Raw genomic sequence first — 27,927 nt, forward strand, 5'->3', positions numbered from 1 at the left:
AAAAATCGAGCAATAAAAGAACGTGCAACGAATAAACTTTCCTAAATGCAAAATTATTGACCAACTTAAATAAGATAACGTACACGTATATCGTTTTTTGAAGTCAAAGAAGAATCTCTTTCGCTGAGGATGAGTTTGAAAAATCGAAATAGAAATAGAAAATAGAGAAGGAAATAGAAAAATCGAAAGCATTGAAACTTTGAAAGGTTCGAAGAGAAGGTAAAATGTGCAAAAATCAGGAATGAGGATGAATCAGTAACATCGACACGATAACAAATACTCGATGATCAGACGGTAGCGAGGCTAGCCGAGTGATAACGATAAGGATCCGGCCGAAATGTTTATTTGACAAAATAGCTTTCCAATTGTCTCTTTTGTGAGTCACTAGACGCTATTTGTGCGATTATTGGATCAATTAAGAAATTCTTTCGCCACTACTTGCAGGTTCGCAATTTCATTTGGAATCTTTCACTAATCGTAGCTAATCAAAAACTTGAATTATATTTTGATCATAGAAGAACGATGAAAATTTGAACACTAAATTGTTCTATAATAAATATATCAAGTGTCAGTGGAATTAAAAAATTGTTAAATTTTTAATAACTTTTTAAATACATATTTTTCCATAATTTTTGAAATAAATACATTTACGAAGCGTAGATTCTTCGATGGAATATTTTTCGACAATCGAACGTGCTTCAATTTCCCGGCTGCATCCGTCTGATAAATTTTTCAAATCGACAAATCGATAGGTATCTTTACTTCACGGCGCTGTACGAATGTTTTACCTCTCATGCTTTTAAAGTCCACTTTTAAAATATTAAACCCGGTAGCGCAATAACGCACAGTCGGTTACATGTAAATGTATATCCATTTACATAAATATATATTATACGTAGTATCTGCAAACGTCGATATTTCAGCAGTTCGATCACGAGCGATACGACCACTTGAATATTTCAATATCTCAACATTTTATAACACACCATTGAAAAACTATAATATCTACGCTCGTATAAAATATAAAAAAATTGCAGTTTTTCAAATATATTTCCATTTTCTTACTATCACAAAGATCTATCAAAATATTTCATGAAATAGAATCTCTTCCTTATGACCCTAATCGTTTCACGACTAATTTAACATGGAAATTAAATTAAATGAAATTTTCTCCACGGATATTTTTAAGAGGGGCGGTTTCGCGTCGTCGACGCGTCGAAATAACCACAAACCCGATTCGATCTGGGTCAGTCGACGTCGTTCACGACGAAACTCGATCGCTTTTCGTATTCTCGCGACACCTTCGATCCGGTCGACTTTAATCCAACCGGCTGGAATAGAGGCGCGACAAAAAGAAACGAGCAGCGGTTATGCAAGCCTTTCTTTTTTTTAACCCTGTTCCTCGCGTCTAGCCGACAGGATCGCGATTAACGTCGAAGAATCGTAGCTAATCGAGCTGATAATTCATGAAACAGATTCTGTAAAATCATCTTGACGGTCCTCCGTTACTACGACTAATTAATTTCACTAATTCCAATGTTTGATCACGTTCTTTACGCAATACTCTGGCCTTTCGTGTCTGGCCTTCTTCTCGGTCTGGTCTCAGGTTTTGTGATCCCGTCGCCAGAATATGCAACTACGCAAAATAATATCTGCGAACGAGACGATCTCTTCCCCCGGATCTTGCCATAAGCCAAGGCGATCGACGTCGCCTAACGTGTCGTTATAATACAACTCTCTTTATCCTTTTCTTTTTCCCTTTTTCTGTTTCTTACACGAAGTATCCGCGAAATCATTGTACAAGCGATCGGGTGGTGACTCTACGTGGAAGAATATGTCGATAAAAAAGAGTAACGTTTCTTCGTTTGAGGCTTCGTTTTTGAGAAAAATGTGTTTGAAGATCCACCAGGTACACGCGTACTAATCGTAAGTCTCGAGATATCCGACTTCTCTTTCTGTTTACGTTGATAATAATCTGATTAGACGAACAGAGCGAAGAACGTAGGCAACATTTTGAACACTCGTTACGTTAACGAAATGAATTTTTAAATCGTAATATCCTCATTTTTAAATAGTAAACTTGTTATCCTTATTTATGAAACCACTCCAAATATGGACACTGTAGACATAAGATAACGGCAATGATAGGAAGCAAATGCTGACATTGTCCATGTTTATAAATATCAACACGAGCAAAAGGAGAAGTCGGATAGCTCGAAACTTACAATCAGTACACGTGCACCTGACGGATCTTCAGGCTCTTTTTTCTCGAATAAGAAACCTCGAACGAAAAAATGTTATTCTTTTTTTCGACTTATTTTTCCACACGACAACGTGTGCCACGCTTTTCGGAGACACCCTGTATACTTACATGCTTTTTTTATCTTTGTTATATATTTATATTCCTCTTTTTTATTTTCGTCTTTTTTGTTTCACATTTATTACTTTCACTGCGGTAACAACTTTTCTTCCTCGTGCCATACGGCTTGTGTTCGTGATTTGCTAAATAAATAGATAAATAAATCAAGTCTCTGCGTGAAATTAAGTGATTATTCAAGAAACATTATACCGAGTGAAAGATTGTACAAAGTATAAATATGGAAAATATTGTAACTGTACAGATTCTTAGAGATTAAGAATCTTCTTTTGTGAAATTAAACTTTCAATTACACAGCTGATGATTAATTAATAATAATTTCTCTTTAGGATTTACTCTACTCCATTTAGGAAGCTTTCTATTGAGGATTGGCTAATTCCTTTAAAGTCTGTAATATATGGATCAGAGAGAGGATAGAATCGTTAAAGGGGAAATTCTGTATAATTTTTTAATGAACAATTTTGTGATAAACTTCCAGTGTCTTCTATTGAACGTTTGCTACTTTTGATATGGAAACGGTAACATGGATGGAGAAAAGGATTAGGAGTGTAAGAGAGGGAATTTTGAAATTATTTATGGTGTCTTCGAGTAACTTTAAAGTAACTGTGCATGAAATGTTTTATCTTAATTTCCAAAGCCTATTAACCATCGATCATATCAGCTACAATATACTTGTATTTTTTAGAAGATGAAGGAATTTACAATTATTGTATAACTGAAAGAACACAAAGGGCCAGTGTAAAAATGAGATGTTTTATACTAAGTAAATGGAGACAAACAATTATTTGTATGGCTGGAAACAAAGACGGGCAATACTAGCGAAAACAAGTCGCGATAAGCCGAGAACGGATCGCAAGTCGTGAGTCTTCAGAAAATAATTAAAAAAGTGGAGAAAAACAATCGAAAATTACAAACTATATAGACTACATTAATCAACCATTAATTACACTATAAAAAGAAGGAAAAACAAACAATAATTATTGTTACCTCTTAAAATATCCTCCCATTCTTCGTTCGCAAGTCACAAAATTAAAAATTTCGAAAAGGGGCTAAACCAAAATAGAGGAAGGTTAAAAAATTTGTTTTTATCAAATTCGTCTTCTATTTCTCGATTGTGAAGAAAAAAAAAACAAAAGGAAGACCCAGAAATGAAAACAAGAGAGAAAGTAAAATTTCCAAGAATCAAAAGTATCTTTCCATTCGTCTTCCAGAAATTTCCATCAAATTAAAAGGAATCGATCCATCAAACTGTTTAGTCAATACTCACTTGACCAATCGTCGAACGATACGAGGGAGTCATCGATAGGTTAGTCATCGATAATCTCAATTTCTAATCGTTTATCAAACGCTGCAAACTCTCATTCTCTCTCTCTCTCTTTCTCTATCTCTATCTCTCTATCTTTTCAAGACTTTTCAATTCATCCTGTCACGTTCCACGGTATTCGAATACGGCGACAATTTACCGACCGATTAGATAAAACAAAGCCACCTCGGGAATTATCGAGACGAAACATCGTCACGATATAAAACTTTCTCGGCCAGGTATTAAGCCTGTGGCTACTGGTGAAAGTTCGATCGATCGTCGAGTTGAGTTTTCTTCATCTGGAAACCATAGAAATCCGCAATGTGTTCGTACGAAGGTGTGAACAATTCAAGCGGTGTTTCTACGAGACGAGATCGAAGGAGAACGACAAAACTATTTACACTTCAGGCTCTTTGTACGTTAAACGTTGACATCTGAAGATCAAGTAAAATGTCGAGACGCAGAATGAGGGAGAATGGCGCTTAAAAATAATTCGGGAAACTGACATTAAAAATAGACAAATGCATTGCTTTTCTATGAACCTCGACTATATTGTCACATGCTCAGAAGCGGTAATAGGGTACACAAAACGTCCTGCATGCCACAGCCATCGAAACAATAATCAGATAGTAACAGAATAGCCGCGTCTGATATACAATCGACGATGTCCCCTCCAGAGGAACCAAACCTTAGTATAAGAATTCTCCAAAATTAGCATTCAACACATTTCTTGTTATAGCACTCTGAACCGTCACTCTGTTGGATTCGTACAATAAATTTTACTACCGTATCTAAAGTTCAATTTTTTAGCTTATTTGTGAAACGTTGGAACTACGACGCGACGAGATCACCGATAGTCTGTCAATTTCCTGATTTCTTGTGTTACCTGAATTCGAGTAACTTGAATTCAAATTCGCGTTCGTACAAGTCAAGTTATTTCTATGTTCAAGCTCAAGTTACTTTCCTTGTCGCGAGTCCAGCCTTTAAGTTCAGGTAATCTGACTTCGACCGAGTATTTCATTTAAGATACATATCTAAGAGTGCCATGGGTCGATCAATAATCGTCATCGATATTTCAAGGTTCCCAACATCATCGTATAATATCGACAATATCGTATCGACGATACATATTCATCGTTTTAGGTGAAGACCTTGAAATATCATATATTACATATATATGGATATAATGTTCAAATAATTAAAATGTAAAAAGAACACGCAACAGTTGCCACGCTTTCACAAAGATTTCCAAACTTTCTTTAAAACTAAGATGAGAAGCATCGGAAAGGATCTTTGGGAAAAGGCATCTCCATGCAACACACGTGAGACACGTACAAATATATTTGACAAAAGTCCAGCAATTATTTTTAATAGGAAATAACAAGTTCTTCGTCCTCGCAACAAAAAATTAAATTTCGTCTTTCAAATAAGATTCAGACGTGTTTAAATTGTGAAAAACATTGCGAAAATCTTCTCTAGATATCTTTCTGAAACATATTAATTTGTATCACCAAATTATGGCATTGAAAACTACCCACTGAGTTTCAACATACACAGTATCATACTAATTTTGAATTTAAGTTAATTAAACTGTATTGTACGGTAATTGTACTATATATGATATATGTTCAAGATATAGAGATACTGCTATCTAAGCTTGTAATTTACCTTACTGTACTTTGCACTTTGTATTTTACATATTCTATTTTTGTATTATGTTAATCGCAGCAGCTAATGATCATAGGAAATAATTGACGCAACTTTACCTGAAATCAAGAATAATAATATACGTGTGTGACGCGTGTTAATCCTGAACAATATAGTTGTATTATTAATTATACTCAGGTAAGTGTATAATCCGAAATGTAATTAAAAGGAAAGGTAGGGCAGATTTATAACAGCGACGATGTTTGTTTGAGCAGATTAGGTTTCGCTTTCCATTAGATAGTTACACGATGACTGGTTTTTAGGGGTGGTTTTATTGGTTCTACAATATAGCGATAATGGAACGAAAATTAATAGTAGATTGGATTCCTTGCTACACTATACTGATTAATACGAATCTCTCTCATATAGTTACCTTAATTAATTAATATATATATATATCAATAAATCTTTTAATTTTGCGTCACGTGAACCATTTTCATCAATTACTAGTTAGTGATAGGACGAACCCTTTTTACGATTATAGTGATATGCATATACATAAATCAATAATAAAACAATAAGTAATTTCAAATATAGAAATTGGAATAATTAACACGAACAACTGTTTCAATATCATTCAATCTCCCATCTAACATCATATCTTCGAGCTAACATCTTATCTTCCATGTAAGATAGTGCCACAATTAATTAAATCTAACTTAATAATAACTCAGGAAAGGAAGATAACAGATTCATAACAAATAACAGAAATGTCCACGTGCGACCACGACAGAAGTAAAACAAACTTTTAGATAAATTTATAGGGCAAGTTTGTTAATAATGATATGTATATGGACAAACTGTGAGGTGATAAAATTAGCTGCTGACCCGGTGATTTTCTTCAGCGATAAGCGAATAAGCTACAATCTGAGCTACGACCAATGAGAATGGCTCCATCTAATAGAAATCCTCTGTAACCGATCATTTTCTATAATGATACGCCATGGAAATCGTCGTTCCATGGGGAAACTAAATTACACCTGTTCGTACTTTAAAATGGTAACATTATAGAAAACGTCCCATCGGACGGACTTTTATGCTCGATAATGCGCAAGTAAATACACTATCATTGAAAAGTATCTGAACACTTACTTATCTTAGGCAGGATGTAATTTAATTACATTATTATTGTTATACCGAAATTATAGATTCGATATATTATTCTTTATCCCTGCGATGGCTATATCTCATCGGATATTACGATGGAGTCAAATTAGACTTGCTTTTGTTGGAAATTTAAAATTCACGTCAGATATTACGTATTATAGTTTCGGCTACAGATACGGGCAATAGTAGATATCATTTTTATTGCAGTACGTTCTAAGCTTGATATTTTATTATCTTTATTTTTGTGATGGCCACGTTTAATGAAATATCACGAAGGGGTGAAAAGGTAGGTTTAGTTTTGTTGAAGATTTAAAATTAACACCAGATTTCACGTATTATAGTTAGATGTGGATCATAATATAGTTGTTTTCGAGGTTCTTCCTAAGCTTGTTATTTCATTCTTTATTTTTATGATGGCCATATCTATGGGAATATTCCAATAGCGTCAAGTATTGTTTGTTTTTGTTGGGAATGTAAAATTGACGTCAGATTTCGTGTAGATATTATAATTTTGTCAGATACGAGATACAGTCTGGTTATTATTGAAGTTCTTTCTAAGCTCTGTGATCTAGATATAAGGATTTTTCTAATCTGACAGCGATTAGTTGAAAGAGGAACGCCGAATTGTGTATTTACTTTTGATACGAATCGAAGAAATTTTGGATAACTGATATACAAATATTTAAAAACTCTCGATAAATAATTCGTAAATTAATATTGCTTTTAGTTAACTTATTGATTTGTACATTCCACTAATTTCAAATCGACGACGATGATTCTTATGAACAGAGATGTGGAAAAAATGGTTAATAAATTTTAAAAATGTATTCCCTAGGAATTATCACAAATTTTTATCAACGCGTCATTTGAATGAAAAATTACAGTGGAATATTATCTGAAAAAGTAGGATAAATAAGATCATTTGTTAAGGGATTACTCAATTCCGCATAAGTGTTTTAACGTAATTGCAAACGTAACAGAAATTTCAAAATTGATATCTCGTCGAGTCAGCTCTCGTTTCCGTAAATCGGCACTAAAAACTCGACGATGCAACAGGTGATTTCGATAAAACGATTTTTTTCCTGACTACAGAATGATATTTCAAACAATTGGGCGAAGAGAAAATCTAGTAAAATCAAAAATAGTGTTTTCAATCATCAGATTTAAATACCAAAAGGAAAGAAATGTATTATTCTTGATAAACGATTAATAAAAATAATTTTACAACTTGTACATTGTTAAGTAAATTTCCTCGATCAATTTCTTACAACAATCTCTGTCAGACTGTCTTTTTTCTCAACAATCCTGTGCAACGCAACATAAAGGAGAAGAAGATTAATGTGCTACTTGTTTGTGGTAAACGTTGCCAAGTGGAAAGAAAAATACTCTGGAGTTGGTCTTCGCAGTCTATTTTTCTAGAAGCGATTAAAGAAGTTGAAGAACCGGAGCTGGTCAATTTACAATGGAGATAAAAAAAAGAAACGATTATGATAACAATTTGCAAATGAAAATCCTATACATACGTATACATATACGTACAAATGTATCTATCTCTCTATAAATTTGTGCTCGCCACTGATATATATATATATGTACTTTATTGGGGCGTAAAAAGTAGGATTACAAGATTCTTTAACGAAACCTCGTGTTATTTAATTTTTAAAAGACTTATAATGAAATATTTCTAGAACTATTTTAGTAGATTATTGTAATAAAATGAAAAATATATTTTATCTACTTTGTTTTACAGTGAGAAATAAAACGTACTATCAATGAGAAAAGTATATCTAGAAATATTTATTTGCATTACACAAATGAAAGATATCTTTTTTCGTAATATTTATATCTAATAAAATCATATTTCTTTATACTACGATATAGAAATTTATCAGTTAATTAGCCAGCAAAGAGATTACGTTTCACAAAAGATAATATTAAAACAACCTTCTTATATGCATACGTATAAATGCATAGCAACGTAAGCAGAAAAACAGAATAATAAAAAGACAGATGGAGATCTGCTATTAAAATCTACCACGCGATTCAATGGACGTACTTCCTTTTTCTCAGACGGCAAAGGTGAAATGTAACGTTTCACCGGGGAAACGACCGCGCGCTGCCGCATCGCGACTGTTTCCGCTCAATATCACAAGTGCAAAGAGTTTTTTGTTCTCGCGATGCAGCCTACCGTGAAGTTGGCCTTTGTCCAATCTGCCGTCATTTGTTTTGGTGGCGATTTTTGCCATCCCGTGTTAAGAAAAATCGTCAGCCGGCCTAAACGTTTCTTATCGGTCAGGTTTCTTAACCCCACACATCATAAATCAGCACAAAAGCTTCCAGATTAATTACAATTTATCATACGACACCCAATTTTTTCTTGATGAAGAGCTATTAAAAGAAGCAAACAATACATTTTATTCTGCGACTATAACAAGAAGGACTTCACTCGTTTGTCTTAAGAGAAATAAAAAAGAACCGTCTCTTAAGAATGCACTGTGAGGAATTTTAAATATTTATGATTTATTACAAAATAAATTTTGATCACGCAACAAGAACCACGCGCGAAGTTAATCCGAAAACTCTGTTCGAACGGTTCCTACTTTAAGTTTGGAACGATATTAATGCATACGTATCAATCCCCCACACGCGTATCACATTCCACAGATGGTACATCATCATTTACATAAATCATAATCCGGCGAAAAATTCTTGATGGAGTCGTGGCCGGTGTGAAAATAAATCTACGAGAAAGTTGTATTACAGTTCGGCACAAATTAACCAAGAGAGTAAACGATAAAATACGTTGAACAAAACATTATAGATTTTAACTTATCGCCGCCTCGAAACATTTAAACAATCTTAATCTTAAGCACGCTACTCTACAAGATTAACAATTTCCCATTTCTCATAAATGATCTCCGGCCAACGTACTTTATTCTTTTTATATATTAATTTATACATTAACTGATTTTATATTTAACTAATTTGTATCTTATTTATTTATACTTTAAATATATCTATATATGTACGGAATAATTTTAAGTTTTCAGAGAAGAGCACTCGAGAGTTTTCAAGGCGGCTCAGCGATTCAAAGTCGATAATCATTTCATGGTGATTTTGAACTTTAACGTGTAATTTCATATGGTGGAACCACCATATAGCAGACGACCCTCGGAACACAGCGAATTCCCGGGTAGTCTGCTAGAGTTTGAAAAACAGCGCGCGAAACGTCGCACGCATCAAGCCGCGTGTATTTCCAGCGAGCGGCAAACGGGAATTAAAAAGTATTTTTACTTACCATTTGACGTATATAAGGGTTTTGCTTGTCCCAGCGGTACTCCTGAAGTTGAACGGCTTCGTATCGTTGTTTTTTCTTCAACTGCGAACGAGAACGTCTCACGACCGATATCACCACAGCTGGGCCCATCCAGCCATCTTGCCTTATACCAAAACGTGTACTACACTGCGCTGGCGTATTTTGCTACTCGTCTTTCCCTCTCGCCCCCTCGTTCAGGGTAATTGCGTAACTGCCGCGAGTGCCCGCGACACTGTCAGTCACGGTCGTATACACAGATCTGGCAACTGTCGTGGTAGGGGTAAAACTCTTAATGTCATAAGGTGTGCTTTACAAATCGGCCGCCAGCCATAGAGCGCTGCGATCTCTGGAATATGAAAACAATAAATAGTTATGCACCACAGTCGTATTCCACATATATATATGTATACAACTATATAACTTGTACATGCAACTTATATCTAGTGATTAAAGCGCTTTACTACTCAGTGGACAAATTGAGAAACTTTTGCCGTTCGCTAGGAGCTTTACCCCACCACGGGAGTTGTTAGACCTGTGTATACAAGCGTACTTCCAATCGTGCTGTTTATCTTCTTCCAATTACTGTAACGCCCTCTCTTCTCTGTCTTTATCACTGTTGTCGGCGGCGCCAGCGACGCTACGGAAATTTGAAACGACGCGTTGCGCTGGACGATCAAAATGGTACTGAGCTCACGTGTCGCGCGGATCATAATCAAATGCTCGAGTTCACGTTCGATCGGGAAATTTCAATTGCTTCGTTCGTTTTTCTCATTCAAGAAGTTGAACAACTTTTATTCGTCTCTATCGTATAGGCTTTTATATCTGAAATTACTTCGGCATATGTCAGGTACGATAAAGTCGTGTTTGTTGATGTTTATTGAGTGTGAACTGATATTTCTTATACGTTACTTACAGGATATTGAATAGTTGGATAGTTGTTTGTGGTTTTATGATGTTTTTGTTGGGTGAAAGTTGAACGATCTCGGGTATCGGTCGGTGACATTTAAATGTTAGTACGAGGGCGCAACACCTGTGGTGCTAGTGTGCAGTGTTACCTATGTGTATCTGAACAAACGTTTTCAAATCAGATAGGCGAAATTTTATAAAATTTCAGTAGGTGAGTAAGACTTGCTCTTACATTACGAATATTTATGTATTTAAAATAGATTTAAAGGTACGATTGTATACAAGCTATATATAGTATTCGTTACAACATCTAATGAATGAAACATTCTATTTCTTTGGGCATATTAATACAAATATAAAATAGCATAAACATTCGTAGTTTATTTATTATTTTATATCTTATTACTGTTTATAAAATCTGAATGTATAATAAACAGTCGTGCGATTAAAATTCCCTAAGAAACCGTAATAAGAATTTAAAGATTGTATAAAATATTTTATTCAATACTGACAACACTGTCAAAAAGGCAATTCAATATTATAGTATTTACATGAATATACTTAGCGTGTATATACATATACAGTAAAATATTTACAATGTTTATATCGAATTAAATAAATAAATTAACTACTACCAAACCAATCCGAGCCCATCGCTCCGAAAAATGCCGCTGCACCAGATTTGATCGTAGCCCCAGTTGAATCACTTTTCGTATTTTCTTTGCTAGTGGTCTTTTTACGCTATATCAACACATATGAAAAATTGAATTAAATCTTGATACTATTTATGTCGAAAACAAAAAATCAAATATATTATTATATCATATCAACCAATATATATTAACTTCAACTAATATATATTATATTCTACAACATTATATTACTTGCTACAACAAAAGCTACATTTCATATAATTAACACATCACAAGCATGTGCTTAGTTAATCTGTTAATTAAAAGTCTATATAAGCGGAAAACGTAACATCGTTTCCTTACCGGAATCAAATGCACGAACTATCTTATCTGAATACCCTGGCAATCTAAGGCTACATACGCATTTAAATGAAACAAATATTCATAAATAAGCAATAGGAACAATTTTACAAACTAATATTTAAATGGAATTTAAAGAGATATATTTAGAAAGTTTTTAAATTTAAAGGTAAGACGCCTACCTGTGTCTTTTCTGGCATGGGTACGGTAACAAGCGGCAAATTTCTTGCCGGAGCTGTTACTGTTAAAGGCGGGAACCATGGCGCTCCCGTACATAAAGCCAGGACTGAAGGCAAATCTGATTTCACACCTTCAGCGTTATTGTATTCGCTTCGTGCTCCTAAAATTGTGTGTAACTGCTCCAAATGAGGTACTAGATTTCCTAGTATGAGCTAATATCAAGAGATAAAATGATTATAATGTGTTTATATACATATATTGATTAGTAAAATATTTTTGAATTAGACAAATATTCACCAGTGATCTTTGAACACTTTTCTTTACGTTAGTATGAATGAAAGGATTGAAAACATCGTAATCGAATGGATCGATTTTTGATAACACACTGTCACAAGCTTTGGTTGATAAATCTGACAGAATTTTATTTTCACGGGATACCATAAGCAGACTAGAATATTTTATATCAAATAATACTTGAAGGGCTTGCTTTTGTGAAAGTCTAGCATTGCCAGGTGCAGTTAGATAATAATTTAATAACTCCGTCACAACGTCCTCTATAATTTCATACAGCACTTTCCTATGACAAAAAATTAAAATTTTAGAAATGTATAGAATTCAATTTATATAAATTTCAATAACGCAGTACTTACTTTGGAAGAGTGTGCGGTATTACTTTATTTAAATCTTTATTAATAGCACTTAAAAACTTCTGCAGTTGTATAGATGGTTGATATGGTACTAAAATTTCTGACTTTATTCTTCTCCCTTCTCCAGAGTCCTCTTCGATGATCACTTTCTCCCATTCCGATATAACTAAATGTATTGGATAACCATCTAGAGATTCCTTAGATATAAACCTTTCCCTATGCTCACTTATCTTAATTTTATACGTTTTGGCCCAAATCGACCAAACAAAAGTGCTTTCTTCTTTCAATTTATCACAAACCGACTGCCATCTGGCATTTGTAATGGTCAATCCCGACACTTTTGAGAGTGTGAAACATTTATTTAAGTTTGAACTTAACGTCGTCAGTGCTAAAAGAAACCTTGCTGTTATAACAGCGTTTATATCACGTTGGCCGTATTCAGGATTATTATTTATACACGTCTTCGCAAAATTGATAAAATCTTCGATCATACTGATACTGACAGTTTGCAAATGTTCTTGAATCTCTGCGCGATCAGAGAATGAATCCGAAATTAAATATATATTTGTAGATAATAAATTGTCCTTGATAGACATTACGCGTTCTGTTTCATACAAGTATTGTTCAAGATCTTCGAGCAAAGCGTGTAAACTCGAGTCAAAATTTTCGCACAATTTGAGAATATTCGGCGAATATCCTTTGGTTTTCATTAATAGGGATCTTTTATTATCTAGGCCACCATTTTTGGTGAGTTTCTGAGGAATATCACTTGGAGAATCTTTCCAGACAAACCATCGCAAATCGTGTTCTGGATACTCAAATTTATCATGAATCACTTTGCCCAACAGTTCGATTATGTCAGATTTTAACGCAATAGTAGTTTCCATCCATTTGTCGTCTATGATACCTAATAAAATATTAACAGTGTTACTACTTTCAATTTAGTAACAATAAATATATTTTATATTGTTTGTTTGTGTTACATACGTTTTACTCTGTGAGATATTAAAGGTTGAAAAAATTCCACCCAGAAGGTTATTCTTGGAAGAGAAAGCTCCTCCCATATCGAATTCCAATTCTCAGGCAGATTAATGCTAACAGCTTCTTCACGAACGTAATACAAGCCTTTTATAGATATTATTAAATCGAGAAGTTTCGTAATCTCGCGATTGCAAAACTCAGCTACCCATTCGAGCCAAGATTTGATACTTTTTTGAAGATCTGGTATACAAAAGTTTTCGAAACTGTTTGCAGCAAATGGTTTGTGCTGTTTAGTCACAAGAGGAAGAAATTCCTTTAGTAATTCTTGATTGAAGTCCAACTGGGTGAGCAAAGAGTATGCTTCTTGATCTTGAATTTTTGTTAAATATTGTGAAACAAGACCACCTGATTTTCCATCTGAATCTGTAATTAATTAATGTTTAATACTGTATCATAGCGCAATATGTTCTATATTTATAAAATATATATCATTACATACTTATGAAGCAAGAATAAATTAAACTAATTGTTTGAATCAATATTTCAATACATAATTTTATTTTCTTCTTAACACTGTTGTCATTTTCGTCTGTAACAATGGATTTAACTGCATGGTTACGCAATGATATTAATTTATCCAACAAATCTGAGAATGAAGATCCATTCAACAATACAAGTGCTGCCAGACAATTTGCTATGCTCTAAAATGAAATTTAATATCTTATTAGAAGTATAAATTTTATAATGGAACAAAATTTTATAATAGGTATACTAACCCCTGATTCTACACTTAATGATTGTAACACATTATTACATTCAGTAAATATGATATTCTTGAACTGACTAATAACATCCCATTGCTTAGACACAATTGGATACTTAAGTGCTAAATCTGTATTTCCCACTTCAAATAACAGGCTATAATTTATATGTTGAGCTACCAAATACAATTGTGTAGCAAATAATAAATCCTTGTTTTCAATATTCGACCAGATATATTGGGGTATGTCCATCAGGATTTTTATTTGAATGATGACAGAATTCTGACTTGTTTTAATATTTCTATAAAAGAATATAAATATTATAAACAAGAAAATTATGTACTTTATTTTTAAAAAGTTACTATAGAGAAATACCTATCATCTTCATTCTGAACTGAATCTATTTTAAATCCAATAAGGTATTTTTTCTGTAATTCCCTAAATTTGTCCTCAATGTTAGTTATCCTTGAAATAACTCTCTCAGAAGTTATCTTCATTTTCCCAATTGTGTCTGCAGCCAATATAAGATCACGGTACCTTTCCCTAAAAGTATTTAATCACCTAATAAGTACACTAGTAGATCAGATTAATAACCTTTTAGCAGCAATAGATATACATATAAAACTCTTTTGTTTAACAACCTATTTAACGACTAAACAGATACATAAATATCAATTTATATAGAAAATAAAGGACAGTAACTAGCAATTACTTTAAGTCATTAAAACAGAACTTTACCCAACTAAAGTTCTAAGTTCGATTTTCTTCCTGTCACTCTCATGTTGAATCTTCTTCTGGATCCCCTCGATCTCCTTTATCGTGTACTCCTCGAACAATTTGTTAATGTCCAAATCCAAGTAATTCGTTGTCATTTTCTTGACAATACTCCTCCACGTATCTTGATGTTCCCACGTAGCAAGGAATCGGCTCGTATTTACATCGCATTCTTATCTGCAGCGTCCTGCAAAACATTGTCAATTATTAATCGGATACCAGATGGCGCCGCATACATTTTCCTCCTTGTCTCAAGCGATAATATAATGCACGTACCTTGCCCCCTCTTTTTTCAATTCTGTAGAATAAATTCAAAGAAATTACTGAGATAACTCCCATTTATTTTATTCTATTATGCAAACAACTATACATTTCAAGCCATTAACGAGAATCATTCGTAGAGAAATATATTAATAAATATATTGACATTATCGAAAACAAATATTCGACTACACCAAATTTGCTTTCGTATTTAAATTCCTTACGATGTGCCTGAATGTCTAGTTTTTTTAATTTTAACGAAATACTCGTTCTTAACGAAGGTTTTAAGAAAAGATCTAGTCGATGGAGAACGTGTTATGGCGAAAACGTTCGCGCGCAATCGCCGAAGCACGTCACCTCACGACGAGACGTTGAACTATGGGACGAGCACGCGAGACGCCATATTGAGCGAATGTTGATTGAATGCAGTTTAGGTGTTTACGCGGTTCCAAGAAAAACCCGTGAATATACGCATCAATTATCGTTCAGCCCGATTTAGGTATCGGCAAGCGATAGGTCGGTGTGGCAGCGGTATCACGCGGCGACAGAATGAGCGGCAGCGACGGCGAGGACGGTCAGTGCAACGGAACGATAGAAAGCAACGTAGTAGCGATGGATGACGTTCTTGTTAAGAAACACACTGACGACACTCTCTGCGATGGATGTGTTACCGTCGAAGGCGATTTCACGCGACAGGAAAGCAAACGGACTATTAATTACACAGAGGATGCTGTTAGCTCTCCCGTTGTTGCGGACTCGATCCCTGTCGGGGACTCGATCCCAGTCGTGGACTCAGTTCCTGTCGCGGTATGTTTTCTTCTAGCGAACACCGTTTCATCCCGCATCAACAATCGTCAACCACGAACACGTTCTACTTGCAGAGCGTGACACTTGACGAAAGCGTAGTGGATGAGTTTATCAAGGGCGCGAGGGCTTCCCATAGCATGGAACTGAATGCGATGCAAACGAGGCCTGAGTCGCTTGTCGAAAGTCCAAGTACCGCTGTGAACATAGACAACCCTTTCAGGGGTAAGGAAATGTGTTCATGCGATGTATGCAAAGCAAAAAGGTAATTGTTGTATTGTCAATGAATGGGAAGTGATCCGATACTGATGGATGGCATTAACGGTTGCCTTTAACGCAGGGAACTGCTTAGAGAGGAGTTACATAAAGCCATGAAGTTCCAAAATCTATGGGCAGAGTTACGTCAACATATAAGGGGTTCTTTTAATGTTGCCTTAGAAGCTTCTTGTTTCCTTGGAGGTTTAGAGTTTCAACAAACTCCATTTTCAGCGGATGATACGCACAAGATTGTTTTGCAGTATGTTCAATAATTGATGTGAGAATAATTACTGAGTGTGATTTGATGTTTATGAAGCTAAATATAGAATTTTTTTTCAGACTGTGTAAAAGGAATCCTCATCAATTATTTATGAGACTAGTAAGCCTGGCACAGGAGTTTGTTGTAGAAATAAAAGTTCGATTATTAAATCTTTTACAACATCTTAGTGTAAATAATTTACCAGAAATTTTTCTTATAGGTTAATATAAATATAATACTATACCTGTAATTAAATAATTTGCCTCTGGTAGTTGATGCAAATAGTTCCATGTATCTCTTTTTATAGGCCTTTTAGATGATTATGATGCATTAATAACAACAGCTGTGAAGATTTCTGAATTTGTAAAACTTTTAAAAGATCATTTGGGCAAGTTCAATTATAAATTTCCTTTACCATGGGCTGCTTTTATTAAGAAATTGTATCAGATTTATATATATGATGATCCATTTATACAAAACAGTCTATCACCTTTTATTGGCCAGGTAAAGGAACTTACAGTGTATTAATATTTTAATTTATTTATAATGTCCAATAGATGGTAAAATACATATCTTATATTTTACAGTTAAAGAAAGTTTTGCCCTTAAAAAGCTCGGAATACCAGCGTCTTTTCCATCGGTATTTATGGTTTGAGAAAGAAATGACGGTAATTAGAGATCTATGGGCAGAAACTGAATCGTGGATGGACAAGTACAAGTAAGTGATTACATGAATTATATTTTAACAATAACACAACTATATATCGACTGATCACAATCCCAGGAAAGAAAATCTATGAACAAAGTTTCATAAGCGGTGCGTATTTCAGTGCAGAACAAGCATGTCGAATGACCCATCTTAGGCAAGTAAGGGAAGTGTTCACAGCAACTAGGAAACTTATGGAGCCGCGTATGTTAAATAAATGGACCGACGTTGAAAAGTATGTTTATATAAAAATAAAATACTACATATTGCCTTGTATATATTTATGAATCAATGGTTTGATGTCTTCTTTTATTCCAGTGAATTGCATGAAGCGAATGGCCAACTTTCGACGATTACTTCGCAAGAAAAAGTTGGCGTATCAGAGGAGGACAACAGGCCTTTAAGTCCTACACCGGATTTAAGTTTGGATTCACCCAATATGCCTCCAAGTATCGAGATATTACAAATTTTATTGGATGATTGGAGCAAAGTTGTAAAGTCTCTACGTCAGAAATTATCTGATGTAACAGACGCACAACCGACCACAGACATTTATACTAATGGACAGGAAGATTTCTTTGATTATGCTTGCGCAACTTGCCATTTAGTACAGTCTGCAATGAGATCAGTCAGGTACTTCTCACTATATCTATGGGAATTATAAGCATTTTGAATTTTTATTAATCTATGGATTCTTTTTAAAGGGCTCATATTGAAGGAACTTGTTTAGAGAATAATATAGAAGAAGAAAAAAGCTGTGAATGTCATATGTGTATAGGACCTGCGATATCTTCTAGTGTAAGAATATTTTTGTTTCTTTACTGTTACTTTTTTATTGATATAACATCAATAATTAACCGAATTAACTTACAGATTAATAAAAGTGATGCAGAAAATATATTATTACCATTAGAAAATCCTTTTCCACAACTTACAAATGGATTCTTAGGTAAAAATCCTTACAACGTGGAAAATAGTGGAATTTATGTCAAATATATTATTTAATATCATTTAATTTTATTGTAGAAGATACGGCTAATTTTTCGGCAACGCAAGTAAAGAAAAAAATAGAGGATCTGGAGATAAAGGAAATAAAGAGCGACGGCAATGAAATAAGAAACGAGAATGAAGATGTTGATTTAAGGGCGCCCGATCCACAACTTTGTTCATGCGTATATCAGCATGTGAAAGAAATAACAGAGAGAAAAGTGGTGCTAGAAAATCCACCTTGTTTGTGTTTACTAAACTCCAAACGGAAAATATGGGACACTTGTCCATGCCTAACAAAATGTAAGAGCAATGAAGTAAAAAGAATCTTGTTTTTTATTCCGATAAAAATCTGGATATGTTTTATAATATTATAGCTGTACCTGAACCAGTTGCACCTAATGATCATCCAAAGCCACCGTCGCCTTCTATCGTGAAGGCTAATCAGGAACCAAATAAACCTGCAGTAAAAACTGGTTCTACGCAGTCTGCTCAAACACAGACGAGGCATTCTACAACGCAGACACCGAACACCGCTCACACTCATACAACGCATCAGGGTAAATATACATAATGAGTCATTACAGTTTGTAGAGTCAAAATTAAAATTTTTTGTTTTTTCTATTGGAAAATGTTCTACATACCAATGAAAATACTGTACAGAATTTAAGTGCTATTTCCCTTTCTAAATAGTTACTAATAATGCTAGAAAATGTAGAGAAAAATACAAATGCCAATAAACGTCAGTTAATTATTTCTTAGCATTTGTCTATTCCATTTATCTAAATCTAAATGAATGGATCATTCAACTTTTTTTATAATTAAGAAGTGACACATACAGAGTTGTTCTACAGGTGTACTTTTCTTTTCCACGAATTTGGAGTACATTAGTCTCCATATTTTTCCTCTCCCTTCTAAAAAATTGTTTCTTGGCACTCAGTGTTTTCTACAAACATTTTTCAATTAATAATCATTTAGTGTTCGACTTTTTAAGTACTCGACGAAATTTAAATAATTTATTTTTTTTATCTCACGAGCTTATATGTATATATGTGTATTTTTTTGACTTCTATAGGTACCACTCATTCACATACACATGGGTCCCTTCCAGACTTGGTAAAAAACACGGGTCCTACCCATAGATCTCATAGCCACAGCAATCATTCGTCGCACGCCTGTCACAAACAGGCTAATGTCGAGCACATTAAAAGAGTCTCGTGCAACGACTGTCAGTATTCGCTGAACTATTTTTAAAGATTTTTGTTTCATAATTATTTTTTTATTTTACTAGAAAAATAATATATATGAAATTTCTGCATTATTTTAGTAAGTTCCGGAGATGGAGATTGTTCGGATTCCGGGAGTAGTCAGGAAGACTCTTGTTCTACCAGCAGTTCCGCGCAAAGGGATTCCAGTAGACATTGCGACTGTTGTTATTGCGAAGTATTCGGCCATGGAGTTGTAAGTAGTCTTCGTTATTTGGAGTTTACGTATAACCTAGTGCGTTATATTACGAATGAATATTTTTCTTCAGCCTTCGGTAGCACCAGTTAGTAGAAATTACAATGAAATGAGAGAACGGTTACGGCAATTACTAACCAAGAAAAAAGCTAGGAAGTGTAAAACCACGTGTAGCCCTTCAAAAAGTCCCTCAGAGTCGGTGGTATCTGATACAAGTACGGAAACGAAGGCAGCGACAAATGCAGCGCCGAGATTGAATACTCCAATTTCGACTGTTCCTGCGATACAAGTGGATCAACGAGATCAAAGAGATCTGGAAGAGTTGCTTGAGTTCATTGAGGGCAATCAGAATGGAAAGAAAGATAATAATAAAAAAGCCGAGAAAAAAGCTAGGCAGAAGCAACGTAAGGTGAATATAAATAGAGGTTAACGTTTTATTTTCTTTGGATATTTGCGTAAGATTAATTAACTTTTGATCATTTATTTGTTACAGCTGGAAGAAAAGCTTAAAAGAGATAGGCAAGAAGCAGAAAAATTGAAACTGATAGAGTTACAAAAAAAGACACCGGAAGTAACGATCACCGTCGTAGACCCGCAAAAACCTGTTCCTCAAAGATTATTACCTCAGTGTAACCTACCCGAAGTATCTATTTTACCTACGTCACCCCCAGTAGCATTGCCGACTGTAAAGCAATTAAGTAATAAAAAGAAAGACAAACAAGAAGTCTGTAGCAATAGTAGTAACACTAGTAGCAGTAGCTGTAGCAGCAGTAGTAGTAGTACCAGTAGTATAAATAGCAAAACGAAGACTGCGCCTGTGAATACCAATGTAAAGAACAAAAGTATTAGTAAAGCCGAAAAATTAATGGTCTCTGGTCAGGTGAACAATAAAGCGGCGATCAAAAGCGATAAAGCTGAAGTTAGCAATAAAAGTAACAAAATACAGACAAACAATAGCAATAGCACAAATGTGAAAAATAACGCAATGGACAAATCACTGACTGTCGACTTGGATGATAAAAACTTGACGAAGAAAGAAAGGAAAAAATTGAAAAAGAAAATGAAAAAAATGGAGGAGGTGAAGGCAAAAGAGGAGACAAAGAAACCGGTTCAGACGGAGACTCAACCGCAGATCGTGACAATTAAGAGAGTCATGGAGTCTAATAGCGCGGAACCGACAGTCACGATCACGTTGAAAGGTCAAACACCGGCTGAAGATAAGGTTCTATTCACTTTGGTGAATGGTCAGACGAAAGAAGTAACCGGCTTGAAACTGGAGAACGAACAAAGTCAAAACGTCTACGGGAAGAAAAAGAAAACCAAAGCAAATAATAATAACAACAATAATAATAATACTAGTAATAATAACAATAATTCGTTGCAACAGGGAAACAAACAGCAGCAGACGAACAATTCGAAACAGCAGACACAGAATAAAATTTGTGACAGCAAGAACAATATGAAACAACAGTCGAACAATGAAAAGAGCAAAGGGAAGCAAGTAGACGAGAAAAAGATTCAGCAGCAGAATATTACTGAAATAAAAACGAAGTCTAAGAAAGACAAGAAAAATATAGAAAACAAAGAGAATGTGCTGCAACAGAACGTCGTAAATAAGAATAAGAATCAATCACAGAACGTAAATGGAAAGAAACAAAATAAAGTTAATACGCCACCTCAAACTCCAGTTTCGCAAAAGCCATCACAGAACTTCAATGTCAGTAGCGACAACAAAAAGACGAAGATACAGTCGCAAGAGAGAAATGGACAATTAAGTTCCAACAAAAGCAGTAAGAACACATCTGCTAGTATTACTATTAAACAAATGAAAGGTGACAACCAAAAAATTCAAAGTAAATTAATAAACCAGACGACGATCAAACAACGACAGGAATTGCATTCGGCATCCACGGAAAGAATTAATTCGCCATTGAGCAGTCAGTTCAAAGATATTGGTGCAAATTCGAAGATTAACATAGAGAATTTAAAGCTGCCACCCGGTATTACGATAACTAAAGTTGACGCTCCTGCGAAACCCTTGCCAATCAGATCAGCGCCACTGCCTAAACCAGTAAATCCGCCTAAGCAAACTACAATAATTGCAGCACCGATGAGCGGCGTTCAATCAAGTTACGCGAGTTCTCAGGCAGGTGGTAATGTAATAGTAGTGGATACTGGAAAATTGAAACAGGATCTATTACCTAAACCGGCAGAAAAAGGTGAGATAATAAATAATTCTATATTCTATTTCTAATATTTCATCTAACTTTACTAGTTGTTTCATAGTATTTAATAATAGCTTATAATAATATAATTATATATCTTCGTAATAATAACGATATCTTATCCTAGATGTGGCTAAAGAAACGCAACAAAGTCAGAGCACTACCAACAAGAAGAAGAAAAAGAAGAATAAAAACGGATTAAATTCTAGCAACACGTCACATCAACCAACAATACAAAATAACGATCCTTTCGTGAACGATCATGCTGATGAGCCTGCCAGAATACTTCACAACCCAAGTACCAATATGGTAACCATAAGGAACCCGGCGTTTGGCCCGATGAAGGTGCCACCTACCCAACAGGCGGCAATCATAAAAGTATCAGAGAATGGTATGGTCACCATTAGGAGTCCTGCGTTGCAACAGGCTATCAACGCAGGCCTTACATCCCCTCCAAAGCCAGATTACATCGTGAAAGGTGATCTGTCGTCGAAAACGTCAATGGAAAACTCAAACTTGAAGCACACTAATGGTATTATTCCGTCGAGTTTGGCGGAGCTGAGGAGCAGACTGACGCCAGACTGTACGACTCTAAGTGGCTTGGCTAATATACAAATCAGTAAAGTAACGAATGGTCAACCTATACCGGAGAACGGAATCAACCTAAAGGGGACTAGCGTGACGTTGACGAAAGTGAGGACGGAGCCGTGTATGGAGGATGTGCAGTGCGCAAAAACGGCGGTTCGAGAAGCGATAAATGCCTCGATAGCGGCATCGTCTAGCGGCAAGAGCAAGAAAAAGAAGAAGCGCGGTACCGGCACAAGACAATGCGGAGATGACTGGAACCTCGTTGGTGAGAAACAACAATAATCAGAATTTAACATGTAAATTTGCTTCTTTCATTTTTTTGTTTTCCTTAACACACACCCGGGCTGCATTTCTCGCTCCCGGTATGAGACAAAACTGTTCTCTTTTTATTTATTTTTATTTTCTTCTTTATCTTCTGTTTCTATCTAAAGAATGAAAGATTAGCATATACTATACGGAAACATTGATTAGAGATAATATGTATATATCGTACACAGCCGACATGTAAAAAGTATTTTAAACAATTGGTCGTGTAAGATCGTTAGGCTAAGTCAAACTGACGACGGTTTTTCTTTCGTTTCGTTTTCCGTCAGGAGTGGACAGTGTACCGCGTTAGGACCCAAGTCTCGGTCGCAGGCTATAGTTCGAAAGAGAGAAAATTTAATCGAATGTACCGGGGATGTGTACACTTCGGGATCTCCTCAAATTGGCCGCCACGAATTTCTCGGGGGATTGTCCGGAAGAGAACTTTAGCCAGTGAGCACTATCTTTTCTTTATTTTCCTTCGCGCGCCCCGACTTCATATTTTCTGTTTGACCAATCAGGTGACTACTGATCCATCGAACTTTGTACTGTAGCGATCACATCCGCCACATAACAAATTACTATTATTCGATCTTAGGATAGTTTATAGTCCTTTTTTCTCCTTATATCTTAGAGACGTCTCGCTTACATACATCTTTTGTATTATACTTCCTCTTGTATTGTATTATATATTTTTTCTTTGTTTCCTTTCTAGTTACGTATCCTCGAACGATGTATAAGTCGCGAGACACATTTCGATGTTGAGCATGGCGTTTTTAGAGAGAATACTTCGCGCATATTAGACAATTAGATGTGAACGGAAGCTTTTAATTGATCTTGTATTAGGAAACAGAGAAAAGGAAAAAGGTGAAAGATAAAGAAAAGATACGTAGATCACTCGAGAGATTGACGCTTTGTCAAGTTCACTGACCATGACAACGAGCTCTACATATGGCTACTATTTATCTAAAATCACAAATTGTGGTATGTTTGACTAATCCTAAGTGGTCGATGACAAAGTATACGAAATCGTTTTTTGATAACGCATTTCAATAAAATTATGATATTTTTCTCTCTTATTTCTTGTTGTGTTTCGAGAACCGCTGTATTACCAAACAATCGAAAACAAGCTGTTGCATGCTTATGGATCACGTGGAGCGTTCTCTTTTGTCATCGCCGACGACGATGTCTTTAGAAATTGACTCGTCTCTTCAGTTCTCGCTACGTTCCCTCTCAAATCTTTAATCGAAATTTGCCTGTTGCTCTATTTCATACGTCTTATCGTAATTCCATCAAGATTCTATCTATTTTTAAGTTAAGTTTCTTTACTTTTATTCTATTCAAGTGTTATCGCTATTTATTTATATCTTTATTGCATACCTACAATTTGTCACAGTTCAAATACATTCAAATCAATAATTATTAGAAAAGAAAGATAAAAACTTGAAATGCGAGAAATTCCAAAGAAACAGCCAAAATAAAAAAAAAAAAACAGACTTTTTCTCCATTACCCTGCGTTAGGACCATCAATGTCTAGTATTCAGAGCGTGTCTTTTGCAGAGAGCGTATTCACGCCCAAAGATATAGACCTTGAGGACGGGGAAATGGACGACGCGGAGCGTGAACTAGAGGCGTTCAAGAGGTTTTGCCTGCAGTCAGTGCCGCCACCGCGCAAGGAGAAGGTCAATCTCAACATCAAGGACATCGTACTAAAGAAGAAGTCATCCTCGTCGTCGTCCTCCTCAGCGGCTGCCGCTGTGATAGCCGCGAATTGATTTCTCTTTCGACTAACATTAGATGTCCCCTACCATTACTACTATCACCACTATCATTATCACGGCTGCTATGGTCGTGCAAGCGCGTGTGCGTGTGTTGTTGCCTTCACACGGAATTAATGAGAGATTTTGAAAGCCGCTGGATTCTTCTTTTCTCTGGATAAAACAAAAGGAATTTTTATTATAGATCAGACAATAATATATTATATTATATTGTTAAATTGTCTGCTGATTATCTTCTTTGAGGATGTACAACTTTTGCGCGACGAACATTGGTCTTAATTACGAAAAGATACTCGTATCAACGCGTTATCCATTTATGCAGCACGGTTGATTTTAACTCGTGGGTGCGCACGCCGGTGTACGCGCGCATCACGTTGATATACACGCGCAGAGCCGATCTCGAGGCCGCGATTTGCCATGAAAAATAGTTGTATCACGTTCGCCAAGCAGCACGTGGATCATTTTTTTTCATGCATCACAAGTAAGAAAGAACACGTATCATGTTCTTTCGCGTGATTAGCTGTTAAGAGAATTCCGCTATTTTTGCCACGGCCGATGCGCGTGAACACACGACGAACCGGAAACAATCGACGATCTTACGGGTCCCGACGACAGAGTTGCGCCTAATTGTTACGAACGATTATCAAACGATAAAAAAAGATACGCTATGAGACGAACGAATAATACAAGGGCAGCCACCGTAGTTCGACAACGACGTTGGCAACGTTGTAACGAGGAGTGATAATATTGTCGTCGTGTCGGCACCTAGTCGACTTCGTACTTTTAATATATTACTTCACGGGCGTATTACGTTCGCGTTTCTCTTCTTCCGTATACGGAACAGGCGAACAGCGAAAAATTGATACTAATAGGTAGAATGTTCGCGAGAGAGGAAGAGTGAGAGTGAGAGTGAGAGAGTGAGGGGTGGGTGACGCGTGGCATTTTTCTCGAGACACAGCGATCCGTAGATATATAATATGTTATATAAATATAAAGTGTATGTATGTATATGTATATCTATAAATATAGTAGGAACGAATTTTCCCGTCGAAGAGGTCGGTATTGTAAAAACAACGGCCCACCGACACGTAATCGCGAGAACGATCATGGCGGCTGTGACGCACATAGTGCCCGACACAAATACCTGCCCGAATCATGGATCGATCAACCGAATCGTTTTCTCAGTGTGAGCCAGCAAAGATCGATAATGACGCGAGACGTTTCTCGTCGCATCGCGTCGCCACGATCGTCATCGCCCAGCTTAAGAGCACAGTTCTTGATCGACGATCTTATTGTCTGATACGCGATACCATATTACACACGGAGACACCTTTTCTCTTTGAATCTTTTTTTTTTTTTCAATAAAAGCAGATATGCATTTTTACCAAAGATCTTGCGTTTTTATGTCCTTCCTTGTCGTTCACTTTTGATGACGCAATTTTGCAATGAAGCTGCTTTCTTTCGCTTTATAGAAGAAACGGTATTTTTCTATCGAATTTAAGGCAGTTTGTCTCAGCAGCGTTGGAGATTTCGTAAAAATGGAGGGGGTATGAGCTTGGAAACTGAAAAATGGTTTATTAGATAATTTGTTACATCGTGTGTTGCGTACGATTACCAAAGATAGAATTAATTTAAATATATTTCCAGAAACTGGTATTTTCGCCGCTTTCTCTTTACTATAACAAACTGTTCTAAATAATTACAGGTATGTTCGAGAGTTTCAGTAGTTTACAACGTTCCAACTTATTTCACTTTATTTTTCTTTCTTTCTTGCTCACCAAATCGTCCAAAATCACATGTAGACCCCGATGGTGCTGCCTTATGGCATCCTAAAAAGATTATTCAAACGATTGATTAAGAAATCACGTACATATATATTCTCATTTATCCAAACATCAAATAAACGAGGATCGTTCTAAACATATGTTCTTTCAATTATGTATATTGATGTAAGAGCGTGTAAGTAACGATGGACACCAAGGAAATCGACGTAATTACTAGAGACGTTACTAGAGACACGCTATTAAGAATAAACAAAGAGACTATACAGGGATTTCGTGTAGTCACGATCCGTACGATTTGTATGCATCGCGGAACAGATCGATCTGACATATTCTCGATGATCAGGCGCCAGATCGGCGGCGCTGCGATTTCTCATGCCAGCGCCGTTGCCGCTATCCTCAGGTGCATGAATTATTTCACAGGGCGGGACGCTCGCTCGTCGATGGATCGAATCGAGGCGACACGCTATACCGGGTTTCCGGTTTCGCGGAAAATGCGACTCTCGTAGCAGTATTGCATAACTACTAACGAGGTCGCTGCTCTCGATCTGTCGCACGATTTTGAAACCAACTTCATTCGACATTTTCGTACACGCATCGATATCTGGGACGCAATTTAAAATTATAAAACGCGATTCGTATTTTATTTCAATATCTACGGGATTTAACTGCCTCTGATAATGAGTAATTTACGAAGTCGATTTGATTTAAATTACGATACTAATTATTGTATTTTACTATCTCTGTAATTTCATAATTGCTAGAAATTTATTGATCTTACGTGAAGTGATTCACAGGTATATATCCGGTGTAACTATATTTATTTACGTTTTTAATTGCCATTTATGACGATCACTAGCTCTTGGAATGGTAATCAATGTACTTTCACAAAGCAAATAAAGTATTAATTACAGAAGATTAAATTATTTGTAGTGACATATTTCACGGACTATTTAACTACAAATAAAACAGACGAGAAATATAGACGAGATTGTCCAAACATAGCAACCATTAGAATGTTAAGTAACTGTTAAGTAAACTTGATCGTCGAAATTACCGTTAGAAACTGTTACTTCACTTTGAATTATGATTAGATAACGCCAAGTTCGAATTCGAGCCGCTGAATCCAATGATTGCATAAAATTTCGAAGGTACAAGGATCTCCAACGGAAGTTAGTACATTGTAACGAGCTAGCGCCGGAAAGGAGATCAACGATGCGTGGAATATTAGACATTGGCATGCAGCTTAGCGTAGATATTCGCATCGCGTGCAACCGCCATGCACCCACGCGCATTACGCATTACGAATTTACGTCAGTCGGAAGACACGTTAAGTCGTTGACTTATCGGACACTGTTGCACTAACCCTTGGGCTACTTCGGTGTTTGTAATTTTAAAAGAGAAGAGGACAATTTCGAAAAACATGTATTAACCTCCTTTCTTTTTTTTTTTTTTATGAAAGAGT

The 27,927-nt window shown here is 35.7% G+C and overlaps 4 protein-coding genes across 12 annotated transcripts in view; 1 reads left to right on the forward strand and 3 right to left on the reverse strand.

The window, feature by feature from the left end:
• Window positions 1-10,052, reverse strand: part of LOC122575373 (ras-related protein Rab-32) — a 54,316-nt gene extending 44,264 nt beyond the window's left edge. Inside the window, exon 1 of the mRNA XM_043744194.1 lies at window positions 9,793-10,052. Coding sequence (XP_043600129.1) covers window positions 9,793-9,921 — 129 coding nt within the window. The 5' untranslated portion in view covers window positions 9,922-10,052. The remainder of the gene's footprint in view (window positions 1-9,792) is intronic.
• Window positions 10,053-11,191: 1,139 nt separating this feature from the next.
• On the reverse strand, window positions 11,192-15,462 carry LOC122575687 (conserved oligomeric Golgi complex subunit 1). Of its 3 annotated transcripts, none has more exons than XM_043744995.1 (10): window positions 15,328-15,462; window positions 15,016-15,238; window positions 14,653-14,820; window positions 14,293-14,578; window positions 14,016-14,217; window positions 13,523-13,939; window positions 12,539-13,442; window positions 12,186-12,465; window positions 11,891-12,100; window positions 11,192-11,457 (listed from the first exon to the last, which is right to left on the reverse strand). In XM_043744995.1, exons 2-10 carry the CDS (start codon window positions 15,147-15,149, stop codon window positions 11,341-11,343), a joined length of 2,718 nt encoding a protein of 905 aa, XP_043600930.1. In that variant the 5' UTR covers window positions 15,150-15,238; window positions 15,328-15,462; the 3' UTR covers window positions 11,192-11,340. The 3 variants fall into 3 exon arrangements, with proteins under 3 accessions (XP_043600930.1, XP_043600931.1, XP_043600932.1); XM_043744996.1 differs by lacking the exon at window positions 15,328-15,462 and adding an exon at window positions 11,712-11,761; XM_043744997.1 differs by lacking the exon at window positions 15,328-15,462 and having other exon boundaries at window positions 14,990-15,127.
• Window positions 15,463-15,710: 248 nt separating this feature from the next.
• Window positions 15,711-26,070, forward strand: LOC122575686. 6 transcript variants are annotated; one of them, XR_006319504.1, is made up of 20 exons: window positions 15,711-16,119; window positions 16,194-16,381; window positions 16,457-16,633; window positions 16,714-16,853; window positions 16,941-17,137; window positions 17,221-17,351; window positions 17,464-17,574; window positions 17,658-17,972; window positions 18,044-18,137; window positions 18,213-18,288; window positions 18,366-18,629; window positions 18,704-18,886; window positions 19,402-19,554; window positions 19,654-19,787; window positions 19,861-20,196; window positions 20,281-22,006; window positions 22,140-22,865; window positions 23,194-23,356; window positions 23,619-23,887; window positions 24,464-24,597. XR_006319504.1 is itself a non-coding variant. In XM_043744992.1 (18 exons), exons 1-18 carry the CDS (start codon window positions 15,862-15,864, stop codon window positions 24,676-24,678), a joined length of 5,424 nt encoding a protein of 1,807 aa, XP_043600927.1. In that variant the 5' UTR covers window positions 15,711-15,861; the 3' UTR covers window positions 24,679-26,070. The 6 variants fall into 6 exon arrangements, 3 of the variants coding, with proteins under 3 accessions (XP_043600927.1, XP_043600929.1, XP_043600928.1); XR_006319503.1 differs by lacking the exon at window positions 23,619-23,887 and having other exon boundaries at window positions 24,464-24,602; XR_006319502.1 differs by lacking the exon at window positions 23,194-23,356.
• On the reverse strand, window positions 25,583-27,922 carry LOC122575697. Of its 2 annotated transcripts, XM_043745019.1 has the most exons (3): window positions 27,520-27,922; window positions 26,758-27,419; window positions 25,583-26,510 (listed from the first exon to the last, which is right to left on the reverse strand). In XM_043745019.1, the coding sequence occupies exons 2-3, from the start codon at window positions 27,044-27,046 to the stop codon at window positions 26,425-26,427; spliced, it is 375 nt and encodes a 124-aa protein (XP_043600954.1). In that variant the 5' UTR covers window positions 27,047-27,419; window positions 27,520-27,922; the 3' UTR covers window positions 25,583-26,424. The 2 variants fall into 2 exon arrangements, with proteins under 2 accessions (XP_043600954.1, XP_043600953.1); XM_043745018.1 differs by having other exon boundaries at window positions 26,758-27,922.
• Window positions 27,923-27,927: the final 5 nt, after the last annotated feature.

The sequence above is a fragment of the Bombus pyrosoma genome, linkage group LG15, assembly GCF_014825855.1.
Source record: "Bombus pyrosoma isolate SC7728 linkage group LG15, ASM1482585v1, whole genome shotgun sequence".
Classification (NCBI taxonomy): Eukaryota; Metazoa; Arthropoda; class Insecta; order Hymenoptera; family Apidae; genus Bombus; species Bombus pyrosoma.

Coding starts and splice junctions, on each gene's coding strand:
- LOC122575687 (XM_043744995.1), bottom strand. CDS start 15,149: ATGACAACGAATTACTTGGATTTGGACATTAACAAATTGTTCGAGGAG. Junction 13,940..14,015: donor AATTTATTCTTGCTTCATAA/GTATGTAATGAT, acceptor AATTAATTACAG/ATTCAGATGGAAAATCAGGT. Junction 12,466..12,538: donor ATACCGCACACTCTTCCAAA/GTAAGTACTGCG, acceptor TTTTTGTCATAG/GAAAGTGCTGTATGAAATTA.
- LOC122575686 (XM_043744992.1), top strand. CDS start 15,862: ATGAGCGGCAGCGACGGCGAGGACGGTCAGTGCAACGGAACGATAGAA. Junction 16,382..16,456: donor GATGTATGCAAAGCAAAAAG/GTAATTGTTGTA, acceptor CCTTTAACGCAG/GGAACTGCTTAGAGAGGAGT. Junction 17,352..17,463: donor TCGTGGATGGACAAGTACAA/GTAAGTGATTAC, acceptor TGCGTATTTCAG/TGCAGAACAAGCATGTCGAA.
- LOC122575697 (XM_043745019.1), bottom strand. CDS start 27,046: ATGTCGAATGAAGTTGGTTTCAAAATCGTGCGACAGATCGAGAGCAGC. Junction 26,511..26,757: donor TTCCGCGATGCATACAAATC/GTACGGATCGTG, acceptor TAATCTTTTTAG/GATGCCATAAGGCAGCACCA.